At 35.1% G+C, this 26,122-nt stretch overlaps 1 protein-coding gene across 1 annotated transcript in view; it reads left to right on the forward strand.

Moving 5' to 3' along the window:
* The window catches only part of LOC106666137, a 104,102-nt gene extending 78,204 nt beyond the window's left edge, over positions 1 to 25,898 (forward strand). Inside the window, exon 3 of the mRNA XM_014393073.2 lies at positions 25,563 to 25,898. Coding sequence (XP_014248559.1) covers positions 25,563 to 25,626 — 64 coding nt within the window. The 3' untranslated portion in view covers positions 25,627 to 25,898. The remainder of the gene's footprint in view (positions 1 to 25,562) is intronic.
* Positions 25,899 to 26,122: the final 224 nt, after the last annotated feature.

The following is a 26,122-nucleotide window of genomic DNA, read 5'->3' on the forward strand; positions in this document are numbered from 1 at the left end:
TTCAATTATGAAGTAAAGTGAATGCATTAATAAGCGTAAATGATTAAGTGTGTGTGCTATTTACGGAGATATATAAACTATTAGGATATATGAACTATGAGTGGCGGTTATTTGTAAAAAAAAGCTCCCAGTATTCAAAGCCGCTGGATTCGAACCGGGGACTCTTGCAGTGAGTGCGTGTCAACGCCTTAACATTTATGATGTACCGCGTGGCGTTTTAATTCCTAATTTATCGAGTAGTATTCTTAGTTTATACGTTTCTTTTTGTATGTGGATGTGGTCCATTTATGGTATTTTGTTCATTAATTTGTCAATCGTTTTATGTTGTAGCCGTTATGGCGTTCAATGGCTTTGTTTATATTGTTTTTGAATATCTCTTTTGTCAGTGGTACTGTTTGTAGGCTATCTGTCATTGCGTATCGGCCTGGATGATTCGAGTCGGAGTGTATCACCTGGCCAGTCGATTTTGGCTTTCTGTATATGTCCAGTTGTAGGTGATTGTCAACATTAGTGATTATTAGGAAGATAGGGCCTTATTGAAGAGACTTGATTCCTCAGAAATCACGCAGACCAAACACCATGACCACATGTTCAAATCATCTGCACTGATGTCTTTACAGGAATTCTATTCTCAATGGTTTTGCCTATTTAATCAAAGTTGATGTATTTCTCTTAGTTTGTCTTCTACCCAACTTACAAGTGACCAGATAAACCACACATTTACAAGATAATAAAAGACGAACGCGAGACATACCAGAATACATCGAGAGACTTATAGTAAGACAACTTTTAAATGAAGAAATCCTAAATCAGGATACCAATGAATCCAGCTCATTAGAAATGCTCACCAAAATGTAAACTCATTCCTTAATCAATTTTTAACTTTTATTAACACTGGGTCATAAATGAGCATAAATAAAATAAAACCATGTATCAACGAAAACTGTGTTTTTTTTAAAACATTTTTATAAACCAGTGGTTCATGAATACAGAAAACTCTCACGGCATGATGTAGCAGTTTAAAAGTCGATAAAATCCTCGTAAAAGTATTGGGTTGTCCGGAAAATAATGCAGGATTTTAAGTTTTCATTAAAAAAAATCTATATAAAATATTCTGTTTACGTTTACAGGATTACTCATTTGTATGAATGTCAACACTTATTAATCCTCTTCCAAATGATATTGTTTGTTTACCTCTGTAGCATTCCGCTACTTGGAAATAATTCAGTCATCCTTATAATGTCAAAGCGAGAATTTCGTACGATTTTCTTTTACGAGTTTAAACTCGGCCGAAGCGGAGCCCAAACGGCTAGAAACATTAACCAAGTCTGGGGCGAGGGTTGTGTTAATGAGTGCACTGTGCAAAGGTGGTTTAAAAAATTTCGGGAGGGAGATTTCAGCCTTGAAGATGAAGAAGGTCGTGGAAGGCCTTCCTCTCTTAATGATGATGTTCTGCGATCAGTGGTGGAAGAAAACCCCAAAACAACTGTTCGAGAACTTGCAGAGCAACTCAAAGTCAGTAAAACGACCGTCGCTGACCACCTCAAGGCGATTGGAAAAGTGAAAAAACTCGAAAATTGGGTTCCACACTCATTAAACGATCGCCAAAAAATCAGCGCTTTGATGTTTGTGCATCACTTCTTTGTCGAAACAAAAATGACCCATTTCTGGCCAGAATTGTTACATGTGACGAAAAGTGGATTCTCTACGATAACACTAGACGTTCTGGACAGTGGCTCGACAAAGGAGAAGCTCCAAAGCCCCCAACTCATCAAAAAAAGGTAATGGTTACGGTATGGTGGGCTTCATTTGGTTTAATACACTACAGCTTCTTAAATCCTGGCGAAACCATCAATGCTGAATCATACTGTAACCAAATTAATACCATGCATCAGAAATTGGCAGTAATGAAGCCCTCTTTGGTCAATCGGAAAGGGCCCATTTTGTTGCATGACAACGCTCGACCACATGTGTCACGTGTAACGTCACAAAAATTATTGGAGCTTGGCTATGAAACTTTGCCTCACCCACCCTACTCTCCGGACCTCTCGCCTACTGACTACCATTTTTTTAGACACCTGGACCACTACTTACAACACATAATATTCAAAAATCAAACGGAACTGGAAAATGCATTTATTGACTTTATCAATTCTAAAAATTCTGAATTCTACTCAGACGGAATTAATATATTTTGATTAAAGAACATTGCTTTAAAGTAACTAGTTTCTTTTTTTTTTGTTTAATACCAAAATCCTGCATTATTTTCCGGACAACCCAATAATTCTTTGGAAATGTGACTGTTGAAAGGATTTTCTTTAGAAAGTGATACCCGTTCTTCTGGCTTTCCTCCCTTTCATCAATAAAACCTTCGATAGTTTTACAATTTAAAACCCAGCTCCGCTTTGGGCCGCGGCCAAGTGGCCTGGAATCAGGGAATCATTAGCTTAGGAGGAGAAAAGCCTGATTAAATCCCAAGTGATTTACGATTCAATCCGATCCCTGTTCTAATCGAATTAACTACTCCGCAAGCTGTTAATATTTCAAACGTGACATTGTCAACGCACAGTTTGTGTCAATGTTCCCGATAAATCTCACCACGGTACTGAACAACATAACTGTTCTTGCAATGCATTTTTCAGCCTTTTATCGAACATAAAATTAACAGACAACAGTTTAAACATTACAAAACGTTGTACGAGAAACAACCTAAATGAAAGGGGTTTTCTCTAATTGCATAACAGAACAATTGAATAAAATTTATAACAGTAATCCATATACGTTTAGCGGCCATAATTAACAAATTAATTATTTCAATTAATTTTTCTTTTTATCTAAGGTTTTAATTGAAATGAAAAAGTAAGTTTCACGAATGGGATTAGAACCCACGACCTTCGGTTCAATACGCCGCTACTCTAACCCACGTTCAAGTGATTTTGTGCAGCGGCGTATTGAGCCGAAAGTCGTGGGTTCAAAACCCGCTAGTGGCACTAATTTTTTCATGTCAATCAAGACCCTACATAAAAAAATAATTAATTTATAACATTCTTACTTTTTTTGTATATTAAAATGATCTTCACCAGGAAAGTAAATAGAATGAAAAATATACCTAGCTTGTAAAGAACACCCGTGCGTTTTTCCAAATCTTTGGGATATGATGGCTGGTGGAATAAAAATCAAATGAAGATAAATTATTTATATGAGTTAAGCCGACATCGTGAATCATTCTTCTTGTAGCATTAACACAGGGATGAACCATATGATTTTTTTATAAATAAAAATGAAACAATCTAAATTGCGAACTTACATAACTTGTAGGATGTTATTTGAAACAAAAATTTCAATGTAGCTTTCAAGAAATGGTAGATTAAATACTTTTTACTACTTTCCTTTATTTTTTGTTGTCGTTGAGATTGCTATTGTATTTTTGTTTAATATAAAAATAAAATAAATAAACCAGTTGGTCATTCTCCAAAGTTCGCAAAGAAGATCTCTGTAGTCAGTACGCTTAATAGTGTGAATGTATTTATTAGCGTGAATGTTATTTCCTCACTGAAATATCTAATACTCTTAACCCGACCAAACTTAGATTAGGCCACAATATGTTTATGTACGCACGTGTGTACATGGGTTGCAGAGCCTTTTCACCACGTGTGGAAGGGCTAATTAAGAATGGGCAGGTCCTTCTACTGGAAAAGAACTATTAAAGTGTGGAAAAGCCTTCGGAACGGTTGAAGCGAGGATTTAAATCTACCATCCCGACAAATTTCAATAGATAGGAATTGTGAGTGGCTACATACGATCTAAAAAAGCGCAGTATAAGAGGAAATATTAATAGGAAAATATATTAAAAAACCCAAGATTAGACGATCTGGAGAAACCTTACCAAAAGAGGAACCACTTATTATATGTCATCAATCAAGATAAGCCAACGTTGGAAAATGTACAGGATGTCCCATGAACCGACGTCAATACTTCAGGAGGTCATCGTACATGTCAAATTGGATTAAAACGCCTCTATTCTCATGAGCCAGATTCTCAATTCTATTGGAAATATTCCTCTTTTCAGGTTACTTCAACCTTTTGACAACTTTATTCCATAAAGGCCACCGTATCTCATAAAATTTTAATTCCACTGTAAATTTCATTATACCGCCAGAAATAACACTGAAAATCCTTTGAGTTTCATAATTTTATTGCAACCTTAAACAAGTAGCACACAAAATCACCTAGAAGATAACTTTTACGAGATTACAAAGTTTTGGTCTAAAATTTAAGTAAGAGTTCCTTGGCTCTATGAATATTGCAAATATGGCGCTTCCCAAAAAATTGCACTTACTAATGAGCATTAAACATTTCTACTTAATTTCTCAAAGCCCAGAATCACCAACGAAAAATTAAAGTTCGACTTTTTGGATACAAAAAAAATTACTTCTCAAAATTTTGTATTATTGCAATTCGAACGTTAATTTTACATTGGTAAATTTGACCCTTAAAAAATAAGTAATGTGATTATTATGCGGCAGCCTTTCTGTTAGCTTTAAGAACTTTTGAACTCTAAATTATTATGTATTTTGTTTGCTTAAGGGTCCAATAAAAAATGTACTTCTAGGATTTTCAATGCTTTTTCCATAATGTAATCGAATTTACAGTAGGATTAATATTTCATGGGGTACGGGGACATTTGAAATGCAGTTGTAAAAGGTTGAAGTTACACAAAAAAGTGAAATATATCTTATACAATTTAGAATCAAATCAGACCATAGATAATAGGGACTTTTTAGTCCGATTTAACACTTAGGATAACTTCCTGAACTGTTGACGTCTATTCACGGGACACGGGTTATAGATAAATGCAAGTACATACACTCCTATATATATATATATATATATATATATATATGTATGTATGTATGTATGTACGTATGTGTGTGTGTGTGTGTGTGGGCGCGCGCGCATGTGCGCGTGAGTGTGTGAGAGAGAGGGTCTGTGGTGTGTGCACACATTACAGTACAGCGTCACCACGCCGGAATGCGGTAGTTCGGTCTGGATGGTGAGAAGGACTATAAAGTCCAACGTTATAGCTAGAATAAAATGGGGCATAAAGTTCAAAACTGCTTCGGGTTATTCAATTTTGTCGCTCTTGGAGCAATTTTGTATTCGGTACCATTCCGGTACCACGGAGTAGCATTCTAACGACTCAATTGTACATTGTACAAAGTACGCAATAGCATCGTTTTAATTTATGGAAAAGCACACGGAACAGTGCCAAACTAGGCTTTACAGGTGAAATCCGGTCAAATTCCAATAAAACTAGAAAGTAAAAAGATAGTTGCTATATACGACCGCAAAAGATGCAGTCTAAGTGACACTATTAATACTAATAATAGATTCGATAAACCCAAGAATGGGCAGGTGTAGAAATATAGCTAACGAAGTACTACATTTAAGTTGCTATACGTTTGAAAGTGAAATTTATACATATAAATTATTTCGTGTAATCAAAGAAAACCCGACCTTAATTAATAAGTTAATGAATTTATAATGGCGTAAATACGGTGGCCGAGTGGTTAGTCTGAATGACTACTATTTTACACGCTAGCGGTTCTTGGTTCGAATCACGGCATAGATCGTGGAATTAGAATTGAAATTAATATGAACAAAGTGGTTTGACCCCTCTTCCTGGACATTGTTACATGTTAAGCACTTGTTACACTAGACAATATTTTGCTCTAAAAAATAATATTTCGATAAATAGAATAACTGTTGAAAATGGCAGATATTTAAAGAAAAAAGGGGCTAATTAACAAGAAAAGCAATAAGAAAAAAAATTATACAGCACACATAAATCAGTTATCTAATTTAGGTCGACGAGGAATATTCTGCGATCGTCCCTCAAACTACTCTTTTATTAATTATTCAGAAATCGTGAGATGCGGTCTGGTGTGATGTAGGTTTCAGAAAAACATTTTCTTTATCTTGCCAACGTTTCGATCTTTATTGAGATCATCTTCAGGGCCTGGGATTTACAAACTTTGAATATTGAATTAAAAACAAAATAAAAAAATATATTTTTTTAAAAATTCAATATTCCATGTTTGTAAATCCCAGGCCCTGTATTTGTTAAATGTAAACAATGTTTTTAAATCCCAGGCCCTGAAGATGATCTCAATAAAGATCGAAACGTTGGCAAGATAAAGAAAAAGTTTTTCTGAAACCTACATCACACCAGACCGCATCGCATGATTTTTGAATAATTATCGATTAACGGTCACTAATCACCACACACTACTCTATTATTATTATGTTATTTATGCACTACCGATCCAGCAAGAAATTTTACATAAAATACACTGCGATTTCTCCACGTGGTTTGCAGGGTTATTAGCCTGTAATTTGGACGTTATCGATCATTTTGGCCCTCTTATTCTCAACGGTAACAATCGAATACTTTATTACAGGAAAACTACCGAAAGAATTTTATCCAAAATCGGACTTAAATATTCCCTGCCGCGCTTGAGCTCAGTTATATCAATTAGGGGTGTCCTGCCGAAGTATGAAACGAGTCCTGTCAGTTTAATTAATTTTATACCTTTTATACTTTTTATGTCAGTCAATAGAGATACAGAATTGTAACAAGTTGCATGCTGAAATTAGAAAAAAATTGTCCATCCGGATGTAAAAGGGGTCGTCATCTCAGTGGAGGGTCCGGAACAACTGGCGCATAACGTACCATCCTGCATAAAATCCGACGAGGCCAAAATTGTGAGACATGTCGAAGAAATCGTCCAAGGTTTTCCGAGCCGTTTAACCGGACTGTTGGACGAGACATCTGGGCCGCCGTCATACACTGTTTCCATCCTCTCTTTCGCTCCCACGGATTCTCTCTCTTTTACCCCTTAGGAACGACTGCCGTTATGAACCGGGCACTCCGCTGCTGCATTTTTAGTACAGTCCTGGGATTTTCATCGGCACCGTTAGCGGTTTACCTCTTTTGTCACGCTGGTGACCGCTTAAAAGCGCTTTTCATCCCATCAAATGAAACCGTGACCGCGAAATAAAAAAAAATAAAAAACAATTTCCACCCGGTCTGTAATTGCTGTTTTTCACACCTCCACCAATTTAAAAGCATTATACACAAACATAAAACAGCTTGTAATGCTTAAGTAAACTTTTCAATTATTTTTTGTATTATTATTTTTTTAATGACCTTATGAACTTTGCATATTAGCTGAAGAACGTATTATACGCGGTCCGTTTTTTTTCTGGTCGGGGAGGGTTACAATGAATAAAAATGGGCCTGGTGTGATGTGGGAACAGGGCTCTTACTTAACTCTTACTTACTCTTACTTATCTCTTCCTCAGATCAACATAGACCTCGGTGCAATAAAAACAGTCAAAAAAGATTCTCCATAAGGTTTATGGCATTATTGCCTAATGTAATTAACGTGTGGTGATTAGTGACCGTTAGTCGATGATTATTCGAAAATCGTGAAATGCAGTCTGGTGTGACGTAGGTTTCAGAAAAAAATTTCTTTATCGTGCCAACGTTTCGATCTTTCTTGAAATCATCTTCTGGTATTTACAAACATTGTTTAAATTTAAAAAGACATGTAGAATGTGGAAAAAAGTGAATTTATACAATGCAAAAAATATTTGTTTTTTATTCTTTTTTTATTTTTTTATATTCAATCAAAGTATTGCTAATCACTCAAAGTGTTTGTTTTCTGAGTAATTGTGCCATTCTTGCGTGTCGTGTTGAGAGTGCCAGTGAGATATTGCTGTTTTATGTTTATATACGTTGGATTTTGAAGGGGAAGGAAGTCGGTATAGAAAGACATTTTTGTATAAGGAGTCGGCTTCTTTGAGGTGAAAAGTGCCGACGATGGGAAAAAACGTTGGTAATGGTTCGACCAGATTATCCTTTCAGGATTATATAGACAGGGATAAGGAAAGCTAAATTGTTATTAAAATAAAATCAATGAAACTATAATAATTCACGAACCTTGTAAATCAACGTTTGGTCTTGAAAAAAACAGCAAATTCAGTTGTTACTCTCAACTTTCGATCTATTTTAACGTCATCATCAGGACCTATATTAATTTCACATTACGAAAAACATTGATTATACAATGCACAATTGATTTAAGAATTGTTTTTTCATGATGTAAAAATGTGACCTCATGTACAGCATAAAATCTTTCACCAAACAAGAAAATAATTGACATAACTCGAAATGTGTCACTTTTCCTGATAAATACTCATAACGATGCTTTAAAGCTTGACACAAAACTAAGAGATGCCACTTTTCGTGAATGGTGACAGTACGATCCCACTAATTCAAAAGTAACAATTAGTGCTGCTAGCAGCTAAGTCTACTTACAGTAGTGTCATTTTTCCTGTAGCACTGTACCATCCTACACACGAATACTTAAAATAAATTAAATTTAAAAACTAAATAATCCGGTTTTTATCATTTTTCGCCTTGTTTCACTTTCCTATGTACGATATTACAATTCCAAAAAGGTAATCTATAGCAACTCGTCAATATGTAACAATTACTAAAATAGCACTTTTGACAAATTGTTCATACTTATAACAAATCTTAAAATGTAACCCTAATAAATATAACAACAGTTCTAATGTGTGGTGATTAGTGACCGTTAGTCGATGATTATTCGAAAATCGTGAGATTCGGTCTGGTGTGATGTAGGTTGCAGAAAAACATTTTCTTTATCGTGCCAACGTTTCGATCTTTATTGAGATCATCTTCAGGGCTTGGGATTTACAAACATTGTTTACATTTAACAAATACACGTAGGATGTGGAAAAAAGTGAATTTATACAATGCAAAATATATTTTTTTATATTCAATCAAAGTATTTCTACTCACTCAAAGTGTTTGTTTTCTGCGTAAGTGTGCCATTCTTGCGTGTCGTGTCGAGAGTGCCAGTGAGATTTTGCTGTTTTATGTTTATATACGTTGGATTTTGAAGGGGGGGAAAGGAAGTCGATATAGAAAGACATTTTTGTATAAGGAGTCGGCTTCTTTGAGGTGAAAAGTGTCGACGATGGGAAGAAACGTTGGTAATGGTTCGACCAGATTATCCTTTCAGGATTTTATAGACAGGGATAAGTACGAAAAGGGACGCTAAATTATTGAAAAATTAGACTACGTAAAATGTTTGATGTGTGGAATGTGATGAATGTTTTTATGTTATATGTGTTTTGTATAATATGATGATATACGACTTCCGAATAATGTAATTAACTCTCATCCAATCTGCCTAAGTACAAACCGGATCCCAACCCTAGTCTATACCTGACCCAGCCCGTCTCTAACCCGACCTGATCTAACCTCACCCCACCTAAACTTAAGTTTTTGTAATTTTCATTTTTCGCCTTGTGTCACTTTCCTTTGTACGATATTACAATTCCAAATAAAGATTTTCAGGCGATCTCAAATTTCCTTGATGGCCGACTTAGTCCTAACATAGCCAAGGGCTGAAAGAATTTTCCAAATTCAAAACTGTTCCGGTCCTCGGCAATGTTAGGACTGAGTCGGTCTCCAAAGATTGCGATTTAAAATAACATTGCAGTTAAATCTTTTCATATAAATATTAAAAAAAAAAAAGCTTGTAAGGACGGTAAAAATTATTTTTCGCAAACAGTGCGGGGCAGGGTGTTGATAAAAACCTGACTCGTGCTCATACCTGTACATAAGCTTTAATTGATGAACGATTCCTTTTTTATTTTGAACTCATAAAGGAAGCAAAAAGTAAATATTATTTCAATTAATTAAGGTTTTTAGTTGAGATAAAAAAAGTCAATGGCACGAGCGGGATTCGAACTCACGACCTTCGGCTTGATACGCCGCTGCTCTACCACTTGAGCTATCGTGACCTCGATCCACTCGGACACTAACTTCCCATCTCAACCCCACCTTTTGAATTTTCCCTCCTTTTTACCATTTTTCAAACCTTAATTAATTTTAATATATTAATTGGTCAAACGGACCACGAAATTAGTGAAAGTAAATATTATTGTACATTCTCACTTGAAAGTCCAATGTCAACTTCATGATACCCATATTGTAATTAGCTGGATCGCCTGTTACAGTTGTTGATCAACTCTATGCAGGATTTTAATGAAGCCGATTTGCATTCTAGTTGGAAATTTATGGATGAGGCTTTATGGAGGAATTGACTTGCTTAATCAATACAAATGGAAGTAGTTCTGACAATTTGGCCATATCGAAGAAGTTGTCAATAATTTCATTTTATAATTGTGATAGTTACATTTTGTGTACTAAGAATATTTATTATTTATATTTTAAAAAATCAGGTTGATTTTTCAATATTTCTAAAATAGTATGGATAGATATTTATAATATGTTGTTACAATATTGTTTAAGAAAATATTATTTTAAGGAGTTGCAGGTCAATTGGAAAATTTGTTCAGGATTGACATTGCCTCTTTGTTTATTTTGGTACGCTACAAATACCAAGCACATTTTCACTTCCCAGGTTGTCGTTACGGAAAAACTCATTGTTTTCCATTCTTAAAAAAAAAATCCCTTCAGTTGCTTCGTTATTTAGGACGGAAGGAAACGAGTTGAAAAAACAATTTCCATTCGTATTCACTTTTGTTAGTTAACAAATACGGATCAGAATAAACATTTGAATCATCCACGGTTTAATAAATATGTTAGGATAATAGAATAGTTGATTTATTTTATTTACAGGAATAAACTCACAGTTATTAGTACAAGATGAAAAAATTGCTACATATGTGTTTCAATAAAGTAATCTTAATATTATATTAATCTATATTACAGATTTACAGAGACATTTTGAGATATGAAACCTTACTTTTAATTACATCTTTTAGTTTATTTAAACTTTCGTGGAACCAATCAAATTCTAATTTGTTATCGCCTGACATTAAGGGACTGCAAGGATTATGTTTCAGATAGTTTGTAGAAGCCAGATTTGGATAAAATGTGTCTGCATTATTATAATTCCTAGGAACATTTGAATTTATGATTTCCAAAAGGTGCTCCTTCCATTAGTTAGCGTTAACAGTCCAATTCCTCGAGGATAGCAGAGTAATCATGGGGATCTCTATTTAATTTTATTTTAAGAGCTGTTTAAAGGAGAACCATTTTTTGTACAACTTCAAGTTTATGAATACGTTTATGGTAATTAGGTGACTAAACCGCACGATTAAATTTCCAGCTTAGATTTAATAAAGTCGAAATTTGCACATTTTTTAATGATAAAACCTGATGTTCTTAAACTATCATCTTGCACATTAGAAATATGTTTGTTGAATTTCAAATGGCCAATGAACAATACTATTTTGCTTGTGGTGTACTTGGCCAGTGTTTTCTAGCTATACGTTATTCAAAGATGAAATTTAAATTACAACATAGTTATTACCGTCAATCATAAACTTAAAGTAAAAAAACACACTTGTTTTTAAGTAATTTCATTTGCATTCAAACTGCAAATCCAAGTAGAATTAGTTTGTCCGTACACTTTGAGAAAAGTATCAATTTATATCTACACATTATTGGTTAAAAGAATTATAATTATCACTTTCCACACATCAAACATTTTTACATAGTCTAATTTTTCAACAATTTAGCTTTCCTATTCCTACTTATCCCCGCCTATATAATCCTGAAAGGATATTCTAGCCGTACTATTACCAACGTTATACAAAAATGTCTTTTCTACACCGACTTCCTTCCCCACCTCTTTAAAATCCAACGTGTATAAACAAAAAACAGCAATATCTCACTGGCACTCTCAACTCGAAATGCAAGAATGGCACAATTACGCAGAAAACAAACACTTTGAGTGAATATAAAAAAAAATTTTTTTTTGCATTGTAGAAATTCACTTTTTCACCATCCTAAATGTATTTGTTAAATGTAAACTATGTTTGTAAATCCCAGGCCCTGAAGATGATCTCAATAAAGATTGAAACGTTGGCACGATAAAGAAAATGTTTTTCTGAAACCTACGTCACACCAGACTGCATCTCACGATTTCCGAATAATCATCGACTAACGGTCACTAATCAGCACACATTAATATTATATATATATATATATATATATATATATACGATTCAATTAATTAAGGTGTTAAGTTGAGATAAAAAAGTCAGTGTCACGAACGGGATTCGAACTCACGACCTTCGGCTTGATACACCGCTACTCTACCACTTTATATATATATATATATATATATATATATATATATATATATATAAACTAACCTTAACCACAACTTTTACTTTAGCCTCGCCTAACCTAAACTCTCCCGTCCCTAACCTAATCCGACCTGACCCTAACAACCTAAAAGATAATAGTTAAATGCAAGAATTTAATTCATACGTACTATTGATCATGACTAGTCGAAACGTCTTTGACAGACGAAAACAGCGATGATAGACACGAAACGATCTCAATACTAACACCTCCAATAGGAAAACAAAACGTATACAAAAATTTTATTGTCTGTTCGATAAAGTATTCCTTGTGACAAACCTAGCTTTAGTAAAATGTATTGGATGTGTAATTATCATCAATTTTATTCATCTTGAATATTCTTGAGCCTATATTATTAAAGACATTTTTCCGGAAGACCTTTTGAGTACTTTGGTTATCACAACTTCTTTATTGATTCCACACGGTACCGGTTAATGTATTAACGAGCCAAGTAGGGTAACAATTGAAATATTAATGATCAGTTCAGCTTGGCAGTTTGCTTTTCTCGCAATGGTCGTCCACATAGATTCTGCCCCCTAGATTCTAGCCAAACTCAATCTACTCTATGTATTATTTCCGTACAACATCATGAATCGCCGTGGCAATTATTTTCACCTAATCCAATGATTAATTACTGTTTTTTCTTTTTATGCTTGCATGACATTTAACCTCAGTTATAATTAAACGATTGTGAACCACATGACAACTAGCACTAACGGAACTTCAAGCCGACCATCGTAATACGTGACGATAACGGTTTCTCGTTAATTGCTCTGAGTCTTCTAATCTTTTATACTAATGTCTTAGAACAAGGTTTATTTTTTTAAACCGACTAAAAATTCTGAACTACTGTACCAGACAAATCAATAGCCGGTTAGTAAGTTTTCAAATTTAAATTTATACATTTCGAAAATGAAGGATATTTAGAAATATTTTAATACAGATATATGTACAGTTCCTAACAATTCTAAATTAGTGCGGCATATTTGGATTATATTATATTTATCATTATTTATTTTTAATTATTCAAAATGTTTAATGTTTTAGTTTCAGGTTGATTGACTATCACATTTTTTATGTTTGTTAGAAATGGTGAAAATTTTCAATTACACTCAAAATATCTTACATTTAATTTGGTAGCGTAACAAATTGCCTAATTTTTTAATTAAAAAATTAACTATTATAATTATTTATATTTTAAATGAAAAAACAAAAACAAAAAAACAACAATACGAGTTGAAGTGGAGGATAACTATTTTTTTAAACGCATTTAGTAGCAACATAATTTTTAGTTATGTAGCTGTTTTTAGTAATTACATATCTGCTTAATTACTATATAATAGAGAGCGATCTATGCTGATCTTTTCCACTTCCTTCACATCAAGTTGGTTTCCGTCCTCGATTCAATGTTTCAGGGTTGTTGACTCTATTTTCTCTGCTTTAGAGAATATAGTACTTCTCGGGTGCATTCTTATATACGTCCTTAGCTTTTGACAAGGAAAATCCCGGAAGTTCTCTTTAAAGCACCCTCTCCTTATTACCAAATCCAAAAATCCTATCTAACCGACCGCTTCTTTAGAATGAGATGCAACGAGTTTGGGATATCAGATCGATCCAGGCCGGCGTACCACATGGGTACATTCTTGGTCCCGTGCCATTTACTCGACTTGCCGATACATCCCACCACAATCCTTACAATTTACGTTGACTATATTGCACTTTTATCTTCTAACTCCAATCCTACCCTAAGCCCCTCTAATTTCATCGTAGAAACTGAAACTGAACGAGTACAAATACATCCAAATTATATTCACGACAAAAAACATCCTTGCCTCCACGTTAAGAATAAAGAACTACCGACACTCCATAGATGAAATACTTAGTACACTGACGTGGAATTCTCATATAAGACTCAAGCGAAAAAAGTAAATACACGAGTTGGACAACTAAGTAGTTTTATACGACGGAAATCAGACATGGCGGTAAAGAACAAACTAACTCTCTACAAAATATTATTTCGACCTATTTGGACATACTGGAGCTGTGGGATACCACCAAGCCATCTTACTCCAACGAGTGCAAGCAATCCAACCAAACGTCATAGAAGAATTCTCCAAACATCATTCTATCAACGATGACCTTAACGATTCCTTCGTCAAAGAATTGATCCAGTACTGCTTCCTCACATTTCACTTAAGTCTTTCAACCCATCCTAACCATATTGTTCAAGCTGCCTGTACTTACCGTTCCAAGAACCCTCCACGTCATCTCAAACGACGATGGCCCCGAGACCTTACCTTAACACAATAACCCGAGCATATTGGCCTGCTTGACACGTGTCTTCCGGGTGAGTATGGCCGTAGTGTTACGCAGGCAACTGCGACGCAACTTTTGTCAAAACTTTAATTCCTATGCAATTAGGTAGGCAACCACTCGCAGTTCGACACCATTTCGATCCGTTCTCGACTTGGTTGCGGCGCACCTCGGATTCGACTCGTGCGACCTGCACTGCACTGCAAAAATCGAGCCAGTTGTTTCGGGTTAGTATCCGATGGAGTCGTCGAACATAAAATTTGTGCAAAAACATCCTGATTTGTACAATTACATCCTGCCTGCTTATTCCAGAAAGGACACAACGGCGAATGCGTGGAATAAGGTTTTTTTTAATGAGTTTTAAAAATTATTCAACCTTCTGCATGTTAAATGATATAGTTAAAAATATTAGAAACTTATGAATGAACAAAAAAGTAAAAAAGATAATACTTTATTCATTTACGTTTTAATTGTAAACTGACCAAGTTACATCTTTCAATTAATTATTCTTTCCATGTAAGGTCTTGGTTGAGATTAAAAAAAAATGGCCAAAAGAGGGAAGGTTCGAACGGTTGTAGGTTGAGATGGAGAGTTGGTGTCCGAGAGGATCAAAGTCACGATAGCTCAACTGGTAGAGTAGCGGCGTATTTAGCCGAAGGTCGTGGGTTCGAATCCCGTCGTGACACTGACTTTTTATCTCTACCAAGTCCTCACATGGAAAGAATAAATAATACTTAATATTCGTTTATTTATAAATTACATTCAATTTTTTTCTTCCGCGGCTTACTCAGTACGGATGAACCCATTCTTTTTTTTTGTCTCCTTTTCGTTTGAGAGTGCCAGTAGTACATGACAATGTCCTCCTCATCACTTGAACTACTCATTATATCCCTTTAAAAAACCATTTATATGGTGAGAACTCTTCTGGCAAAACACAAATAGACTGAAAAAATTCGTATGGATACCCTCACGTTTAGGTAGAGCCGAAGTTGCGTTGCTGTCGCATCGCGTTCAAGTTGCGTCGACCGCAAGTCGCTGCGTTTTGTTCGGGATTTTATGTTAAGATCAATATTTGTTATGTGTATAATACATATACATGATACAAATAAATATTATTGTAAAAAAGTATTAAATTTCGAGTGTAATTAAAGATTTAGGATGTTTTATTATCGAAAAGACTATGTTTCAGATTATTTCTATTTTGTTAAACAATTCTGTGAAATAAGAAAAAAATGTAAAAAACGAACTTCGGCGGATCAGAGGTGTTGGGACTTGGGGAAGGGTAAGAAAGTATTTATTTCCCAAAGGCATCGATTTGACACATACGTGATGCTCCAAGGAAACTAGACCACCCATATGTTCGCAAAGAGGAGCTGAAGTGGAAACAATATATTTCGAGGTAGTAAATTCCATACCGCTTTACGACAGTAATTATTTATCGAAAAACCCTAAATGCCGTCGGCTGCAATAAAGGGCGAACGGCTCGTAGATTCCCTACTATCGGCCGCCTTCGCGGTTTATCTCGGTTCAAAAATGTTATCTATAAGATCTCACGTGCTGCGAAAAGAATGCAAACATATTTGGAAGAGAAAGTACGTATCGATTGTGATACGTGAGACGAAGTATAAAACCGAGAAGCTGTGTTGGAAAAGATACTCTTTCTGAATACATAAATAATATATATCTGATTCTATTCAAACAAGACGGATTCCAGATTAAATCGACGTATCTCATTGTGGAATGTATTCGGGTTCAACAATACCGTTTATACCGATTTGTACCAGGGACAAATTGACTCAGGAGTCAAGTCGCAAAGCAAAAAATAAGGGAAATAAATCGCGGAATCAAACAAAACATAATTTGAATAAAGGTTACGGATTTTTACCCTCGCGTTATGACGGAAACAGTCTGCTGACAGTCGGGGTGGTGGAAAAACATAATTTACTCTCAGTGTGCAATAAATCAGCACTGTTTGGAATTGGCATAAAGAATTATTTGCCTTCTTAGGACAAAGAAGGCTGCGTATCAGGGCGAATCCACTTCGACCTCTCAATCTGAGCCAGATGGACTCTTAGGAATAATTTGTACTTCTTGCTTGATAAATTCACAGAGAAAGCGGCAGAGTACACCAGGAAAAAAAGCAGCCCTTCTCAAAAATTAAAACATTTATAACAGTGATCTCTGGAGAGGAAGAGACTCATTTTCATAGAGCGTATATCTTCTCTTAGTGCATAAAAAAGAATACCTCGAACGTCATTTCTCACATAAACATACGGAATTTTAAAAATTAAGACACATTAAACTTATAAAATTCAAAACCTACAAAGTGTATCTACTACCATCCACCCTGCAAGGCATTTTCGACGACACGATCAAATTTGTAACTTCAAATAAAATAATCAGAATTAACTAATCAAGTGATATAATCTTTAAAATGAATCGCAATATATTTACACGTACAGTCATTGGTCATTCCTAGTACTTAATCCTTGTTAAAATCCAATAATTATTTTTTTAATACAGTGTATTTACTAAAACTAGTCAAATGCGACAAATTTATTAAATATTTGAAATATATGGTGATTAGTGACCGTTAATCGATATTTATTTAGAAATCGTGAGATGCGGTCTGGTGTGATGTAGGTTTCAGAAAAACATTTTCTTTATCGTGCCAACGTTTCCATCTTTATTGAGATCATCTTCAGGGCTCAAAGTGTTTGTCTTCTGTGTAATTGTGCCATTCTTGCGTGTCGTGTCGAGAGAAGACAAACACTTTGAGACCTGAAGATGACCTCAATAAAGATCGAAACGTTGGCACGATAAAGAAAATGTTTTTCTGAAACCTACATCACACCAGACCGCATCTCACGATTTCTAAATAAATTTGAAATATAATAAAATTTACATTTTTAGTAAATATAAAAGTAGTTAACAATAACTACAATTAAGCACACAATCATAACTGTCATTGTGTAACTAGTTGAATCAACCTCGTAACTTTTAAAAAACTAAATCATACAACGGATTCATTTAAAAAAATATTATTACCAACTGAAACATTCTGACATTAGCTAGAAATAAATTATGGTTTTTTTTAAATTGAGATAAAAAAGTCAATGTCACGAGCGGGATTTGAACCCACGACCTTCGGCTTGATACGCCGCTACTCTCCACCTTGAGCTATTGTGATTTCGATCCCCTCGGGCACTAACTTCTCATCTCAACCGCACCTTTTGAATTTGCCCTCCTTTTCGCCATTTTTTTAATCTCAACTTAAAAAACCCTAATCAATTGTATGATATTAATTGGTCAAGCGGACCACGAAAAATAGTGAAATTAGTTAGAAAGTTTTATTAAAATGAGATAGGCAGCAAAGTGTTCAACATTCAAAGGAAATCGAAATTAAACAGAAATTAGGGTCTTTAAACAAAAATGATCGACGTAAAAACTGGAACAGAAGACTTAAGTAGACCGAATAAAATACCAATAAGCCAACTTGGTACATAAGGCTTAATCATCGAGTGGTATATATTTCCAAGTCCTCCTCACAATTTCTCAAGTTTGTTTTGCCCTTTCTTATTATTAAAATTATTTTACAGATTTAAAAAAAAATTTTATACTTTTGAATTTATACCTATTTACTGTCATGGCGATAGTTTTATTTAAGGATAATATACTTTGGGTCAATATTACTGACATGTATGTATATAGCTTTGTATTTACCTTCTAATGTCAATTTATTTTTAATATTACAGGGAACTCAATATGTTAAAAGAATGTCAATCCGATTACTTTGTCCCAGTTTCCTCTGAAACTATGCATTTAAGCTGAAGTAAAAGCTACTGGGCCGTAAATATAAGTGGTAACAGGGTACCGCTAGGCGTTCTAGAGTGTTAAAAGGGCATTTCTTTTTTAATTACGCCCTAATTTTTTTCCCTTCCATCCACTGACGCCTCATGTCTCATGTATCGATAATATCAGAAGGAGAAAGCAGATCGGCCGCTTTTTTTGTGAGCATTGACTTTCATCGTCAACGTTGATTACCCGATAGTGTTTTTTACTGGAGACCGGATCGCAATGGCGGTGTAATTTATGACCATTAGGTATAAAAAGTAAACGATTGAGAATAAAGCCTTTCATCCATAAAATAAAAAGTGGCCCCTTGTGGTTTTTTTTACTACCTATTTTCACCCTGTCCGATTAAGTCTTAATTTGTTTTAATTTCAAATTATATAGATCAATATAGAAAGGTACCTATAGGAATAATTTAATAAAATTATGAATACTAAATAGCTCTCCTAGTAGCTCTCCTTTTATATATATATGCAATACACCGCAGTCAGTACATATAAATATTTTTTTTCTTTTTTTTGGCCACAACCAAGTTATATTCACGTCAATTAGGTTTTGTAAAGTTACGATGACCGAATGACTCGGTTTCTTATCCTATTGCCATCCTATCTCTACCTAAGGGTCTTATGGATAACAAATATACATATAATAAACAGAAAATACTTCACATACGTATATATAAAGAAAATGTATATTTATAAAACAAGTTAGCATACTGCCCCAGCATACTCAATACTTCTCCGGTTAATACAGATAGAAGCCCCTGCGTTCACACTAATAGATTACATTCATACGCAAAACTGCCTCCATAATACTCGATTTTCTTCGGAGAGATTGGAGGAAAAGCCTCCTTTAGTTACGCCAAAAATTACATTTACACACACCAAATTTTATGTAAATTTGCCCAGATTATTTGATATTCCTCGGAGAGAATAGATAAGAAGCCCCTCCATTCATACTTATAAAGTATTAAATTCACTAATTTCGTGGTCCGCTTGACCAATTAATATATTACAATTAATTAAGGTTTTTAGTTGAGATAAAAAAGTCAATGGCACGAGCGGGATTCGAACCCACGACCTTCGGCTAGATACGCCGCTCCTCTACCACTTGAGCTATCGTGACTTCGATCCTCTCGGACACTAACTTCCAATCTCAACCCCACATTTGAATTTTCCCTCCTTTTTGCCATTTTTCAAATGTCGTGTAATCGGATTGGATTCTCGACGACAAATGAAATGGCCACGGAGAGCTTTAGTGAAGATATACTTCATTTTAAATCATTAAATTCACTAATTTCGTGGTCCGCTTGACCAATTAATATATTTCAATTAATTAAGGTTTTTTGTTGAGATAAAAAAGTCAATGGCACGAGCGGGATTCGAACCCATATTTCAAATTTGTGAAAAATGGCAAAAAGGAGGGAAAATTCAAATGTGGAGTTGAGATTGGAAGTTAGTGTCCGAGAGGATCGAAGTCACGATAGCTCAAGTGGTAGAGGAGCGGCGTATCTAGCCGATGATCTTGGGTTCGAATCCCGCTCGTGCCATTGACTTTTTATCTCAACAAAAAACCTTAATTAATTGTCTTATAAATTATAATCATACATAATAAACTTCATTCACATTCCCTCACAGTCCTCGGTATTCCTCGGAGGTCTTTCTTTCCAAACAAGTAAACAACATTTTCACTCAGTAAACTGTTTTTCTCATCATTTTCATTCAAGCTAATAATTACAACCATTCGACACCTACCCTTTCATCCATGCCTTAGTATCAATATTCTCGTGGATGGACGAGTCTGGTTTCCATTCTCACCGATAAATATGTTCGTTCTAATAAATAACATATTAACATAAATAACTAAGATACAGCTATAAACAAGGGTATTGGATCAGGTGCGTTGGCGAAGGACACCTGAATCTCCTAGGTTGGGAGATGCTCATTGTGATCCTAGTGTGACCTATGCGTAACCTGATATGACCTTTTCTCTTCTATACCTAGCCTCCGAAGACTAAGAAGCGATTACTTTGTATAATGTTGATGTATTTATTTCGGTGCAATGAGCCTCTATTAATTTTTTACTGCATTTGCAGTCGTTCTTTTTATATCTATGGCGACGTTTGGTGTCGCCGTGGCTAAACTTTGCTGCTTTATGTGCATACACATTACCTACTTAAAGCATGATTAACGATCAAAAGTCTTGCAGAACTTACCGGCACTGTTTACCGGATGTAAGATGTAATAAAAGTTATACCGTTGGAATAAAATTAAAAGTTCCCTCAAATGGTTTTAAACAAATTGGCAATAATAATTTACACAAAATGTAACCTCGTTGTATCCTAAACGCAACTATAATACATGACAATACATGTCGCAACATAATTAATACATGTCGCTTTTCCTCCCAATTTAATCCCTCACCCAGTTTGTGCGATTGGCTTTTTTCCTCGACGATATCGCCCAAGACGACTAAAACATCGAGATTCCATGTCGAAGCACTCAACTGATATTAAGTAATTAAGCGGAGAAAGAGGTTTGCGACAGGACTCTGGGGAGTTTGGTGATTTAGATACGATTTGGGACAAGGCCCGAAGAGACTTCCCTCGTTGAATAATTTCCGTCAAGAAGAGCTGCTGGTTTTTAGAGAAACACCAAAATTTCTGTTGTCACAAATTAATATATTCAGCTGTATGATTCATGCGGTTGGACGAGTTTGGATTCGAAAACCTCGGGCTAACCCACTTTTTTTTCCAATACTTTTCTTTCTCGTTTTTCCGATTTTGTTGTAAATCGTTGAATCGAACCCAGTCTATACGCCATTAGATTTTCCATGCCGCTGAATTTTGAAAATGAAATATTGTCTATTAATTTATTATATTATTTTTCTGAATAAGATGATAAATAAATATCTATAAAAGATTCTCTATGATTAAAGTTCACATAAGCCTGATCATATTCAGTCTGGTGTATGATTTCATGTATCCTTCTACTGGCCTCATTTGGTTGTCATGGCATATAAAGCTTGATTTTCATGGTTACTGTGCAAATTTTAGGCTTATTTTCGCTGGCTTTTAGGGTAAATTTTAAGCTTTGTTTTCTTGCTGATTAGGCATATTTTAGGTATAGTTCATTGACAAATTTTAGAATTATTCATTTTCTGCTATGACAGATTTTAACTGTAGTTTTCTTGGTTGTTAGGGCAGTTTTCAGTTTGTTGTTTCAGGTTTCGTTTGTTGTTAATGAAGATTTTAGCTTAGTTTCTTATCGCTAATTTTAGACTTACAAATTTAGTTCGTTGGTTGCTAGGCAGATTTCCGGTTTGGTTTCATTGTTTATTAATGAAAATTGTAGATTTAGTTTGGTTGGTTTTTTGTGCCCAAAAAATGGCTTTTTGCCCTGTAAGAGGACCAGAATTGACCAGAACACAGTCTTTGGACGATTGGTCGGCTGTAATTTTTACGATGAGTGAAGATTTGCTCTACGATCTCCAGATGGGCGTGAAAGAGTGTGGAGAAGGCGAAATGAAAGGTACGAAGCCGTAATTTTTCCCAGACCAGAGCCGACCTTTTCAACATAGCTCAGTGATGCTGTGGGCGGGATTTTCAATGGAGAGTCGCAGTTGGTCGTCATTGGTGGAGAGTCTTTGACGGCCACTCGCTATGTGGATGAAATTTTGCAACATCGCGCTTTGCCTAAATGAAATCAGCGACAATCCTAATGCCCGCCCGCACGTCTCTCGCATAGTACAAACGTACTTTCAACAGCATAACATCAGGTTCTTAGCCTGACCAGCCCATTCTCCAGACTTGAACCCCATCGAACATTTATGGGATAACCTCAAAAGACAAATTAGAGCACGTCCACCACTTCCTGATACACTCCACAATCTTGAGAGGACTCTTCGTGAAAAATGGGCTAACCTCCAGCAAAGAGACATTTCCAGACTGGTCGAAAGTATGCCGAGGCGTCCTCGAGATGCAATTATGGCAAAAGGAGGATATACCCGATATTGAAATGATAATTAAAAATTTAAAACAAATTTTATATGTCCGTTTTTAATTTTTTTTTCATTTTCCGTAGCAATTTACATTTTTTTAACTTTCTTAGGCAAAGACTTCAATTATTAAACGTTAAAAAACGTTAAACTATGATTAATATATAAAAGCATGTACAAATCAAGTTATATTACAAGTGGGTTGAATTTTTTGCCTGTCAGTGTAGTAAATAATAAATTATTATTCCCCATTGCAGCTGAAATTGGCTAGTGTGATAAAGTGAAATTAAAATAATATTATTTCATTACTGTTGATTGGTTGAATGCATTTTTAATCAAATAACCAGGTTTTGTAATTTAAAAAACTGAAACACTCTTATTAACAATTTTATCGAATAAAGAAATATCCAAATAAATATCTGGGCCTTTTTGCCTTTTGTACTTTTTATCCAAGAATAATAAGTCCAGGACGTCATGGACACAAAAGAACGAAAACAGTCACTTTTTTCTGGGACCTCTTGTTGTTTTAGAAAAAGCGGGCAAAAAGCCCGAATTGGACATATTACAGGCGGCAAAAATCATAAAGCCGGCCTGTATTGCGAGAACCTTGTGAAAAACTGTTTCCCCGCGGTGGGAAAGTGGGTTTGACGAGTTGGAAGTGACAGAATAAACGGGAGATTTCATATTTGCCGTCCTTTGGGGACGCTTACAGCCGTCGGAGACGGCCTACAGATGGATAAGAGTTTATCACCCCCGGGGGATGACGCAAGGGTTCAACGAATGATGATTGCTTTTTTCCCCCTCAGCGATTTCTTTACCTGCGCGATCAGCCAGGTGTGATTTTTCCTGATGTCATACGAATTTCTTTATAATAACTCAAAACCGGCAGTACGCGAGGTAAATTCGTGAACAAAACGTCAAAAGATCACTTATGGGAATGTAGCTCGTGGATTTTAGATTATGTGTGATACGCCGCTGCTCTACCAATTGAGCTATCGTGACTTCGATCCTTACAAATAGAAAAAAAAAGTTCGTTGGTTTAACGCTATTTAACAAACGCCTTCTCTAATATTTAAATACTACATATTTCGGATAAAGTCACGTGTAACATTTGAGGGGTCGTAAAGTGAGCAAAGAGGAGGCTACTGAGTAAATATTAGAGTACAGAAGGAAAGGTTAAGTGGAATGTAAGGTTGCTGGTTTTTGCAATAACAGACAAAAATATAAAAAATTCACCTTTGAGATTAGTATGCATCAGACCACACTATTCACAACAATTAATTAAGGTTTTTAGTCGAGATAAAAAAGTCAATGCCACGAGCGGGATTCGAACCCACGAACTTCGGCTTGATACGCCGCTGCTCTACCACTTGAGCTATCATTTTTCAAACCTTAATTAATTGTAATATATTAATTTGTCAAGCGGACTATCGTGACTTCGATCCCCTCAACTTCAGTTTATCTCAACTTAAAACCTTAATTAATTGAATGTTATTAATTGTTCAAACGGACCACGAAACTAGTGAATTTCACTAAAGCTCTCCGTGGCCATTTCATTTATCGCCGAGAATCAAAATAATTTGAATTGAATGGCAAAAAGGAGGGAAAACTCATAAGGTGGGCTTGAGATAGGAAGTTGATGTCCGAGTGGATCGAGGTTACGATAGCTCAAGTGGTAGAGCAGCGGCGCATCTAGCTGAAGATCGTGGGTTCGAATCCCGCTCGTGCCCTTGACTCTTTTTCATCTCAACTAAAAACCTTACTTAATTGTAACTAATTCACTATTTTCGTGGTCCGCTTGACCAATTAATACATGACAATTAATTAAGGTTTTTAGTTGAGATGAAAAAAAGTTAATGGCACGAGCGGGATTCGAACCCACGACCTTCGGCTAGATACGCCGCTCCTCTACCACCTGAGCTATCGTGACCTCGATCCACTCGGACATCAACTCCCCATCTCAACCCCACCTTATGAGTTTTCCCTCCTTTTGCCATTTTTCATCTCAACAATAATGACAGTAAGCGTACTGTAAGGTGTAATACTGTGAACATGTCACGATCGACCTACGAAGGATAAACACATTTTCTATATGCTGCAATGCCCCTATCCTACCAGCTAATAAAACTCCTGGCCTAGGAAAAATGAATCTACGAACCTACACACATCTCTGAAATGATAAGAACAAACTCTTATGACTATTTAAAACTCTCCTGGATAAAACAAACGCAAATTACTCCGAACTTTCCTCCATGCTCCATTCTCTTTCTATGTATCCAATGTCCAAAGGTAAATTAGTATCCAATAAGTCTTTGAAATAGCCAAAAACAGATATAAGAAATAACACAAATGATTACCATGTCCCGACGATTGAAGCGTCACTGTCCTCACATCTTTCTAAGTGTCAGGGAGTAATTTATTTAAATTTTGTCGTACTTATACAAAGTGATATCAACTTTAGCGCAACCTTTTGGCGCAGGTGTAAATAAATTAATTAATTAAAAAATGTGTGTTTTTTTTAAAGATCCTGAAACAATATCATATTAAATAATAGGTTCTTCTAAAAGTTTCAACATAGATCTATGATATGATCAATTAATATAAAACTCACAAATACATGTATAGTTCATTTAGTGAAAGTATAATTTTGAGCTTTTGGTTTAATTCGTTATTTCCTTCCTGCTGTCCTGCGAAATGCTTATTCGCTGCATGTCACGTTCCGGTCTAAATATCTCATATTCATTTCGCACATAATAGCATTCCAGGAATTTCAAAAAAAATTTGTATTTAACTTATTAAAGTTATAATTTTATATAATTTACCGTAATAATTATGGTAGTTTAATAGGCTACAGAAACAAAGTGTGATATATTAGTATAAAACGAACAACCCCAAAATAGCTTAGTTTGTTTTTACTAATGTTTTTTTTTTTCTAGCAAACCTTTATATTTTCGGCAAGAAATTTTTTTTGAATTTTACCTCTTTCAGTCATGATGACACGTTCACTATGAATTTATTGCCACATTGTTCTGTTTTTTGTACCGACGCCGTCGACAAATTGGCCGGCGGCGGTGGTACGTGCTCAAAAAGTGACGATGATAACCGAGCAATGATGTTGCAGATGCAGTGCGGATGAGGCGAGGCACGTCGTCATGGAGACAGCTTTGGGCGACAACAGGATTTGAGGCCGGTCGGGTGGGATATTAAAGAATCTGCACAACTTCCTAATATTTTGTAAATAGTATTTATTACTTTTTGATTTTGTTTCATTTGAACATTCCATTAAAGAGAGAAAAAGAGAGAGAGAGAGAGAGTGAGAGACGAAAGAAAGCCTGCATTATCAGCTCAGGTCTATCCTATTTTTTGTTAATGATAAAAAGTATCTCAAACGTAGCATTGTGAAATTAGGTGGTATTTAAAGAATAAATTTTGTACAAATAATAAATTTATAAATATATATGTTTATTTTATTCTTACCCTTTACTTATGGTTCTATTTTAATGTCATTCTGCCTGACGTTGGTATGTGATTTTTTTAATGAAAACCAAAATGAAAATCTTATTTCTCCTATTGCATCTGAACAAACAGGTACTATATATTTTTAATTACTTTATTTTTAATTACTACTGAATTATTTCTCAATAAAACAATGGGAATAAGGTTTTAGAATGAAATGTAGTA

Source organism: Cimex lectularius, unplaced genomic scaffold (genome assembly GCF_000648675.2).
Source record: "Cimex lectularius strain Harlan isolate CLEC.00 unplaced genomic scaffold, Clec_2.1 scaffold162, whole genome shotgun sequence".
NCBI classification, from domain to species: Eukaryota; Metazoa; Arthropoda; class Insecta; order Hemiptera; family Cimicidae; genus Cimex; species Cimex lectularius.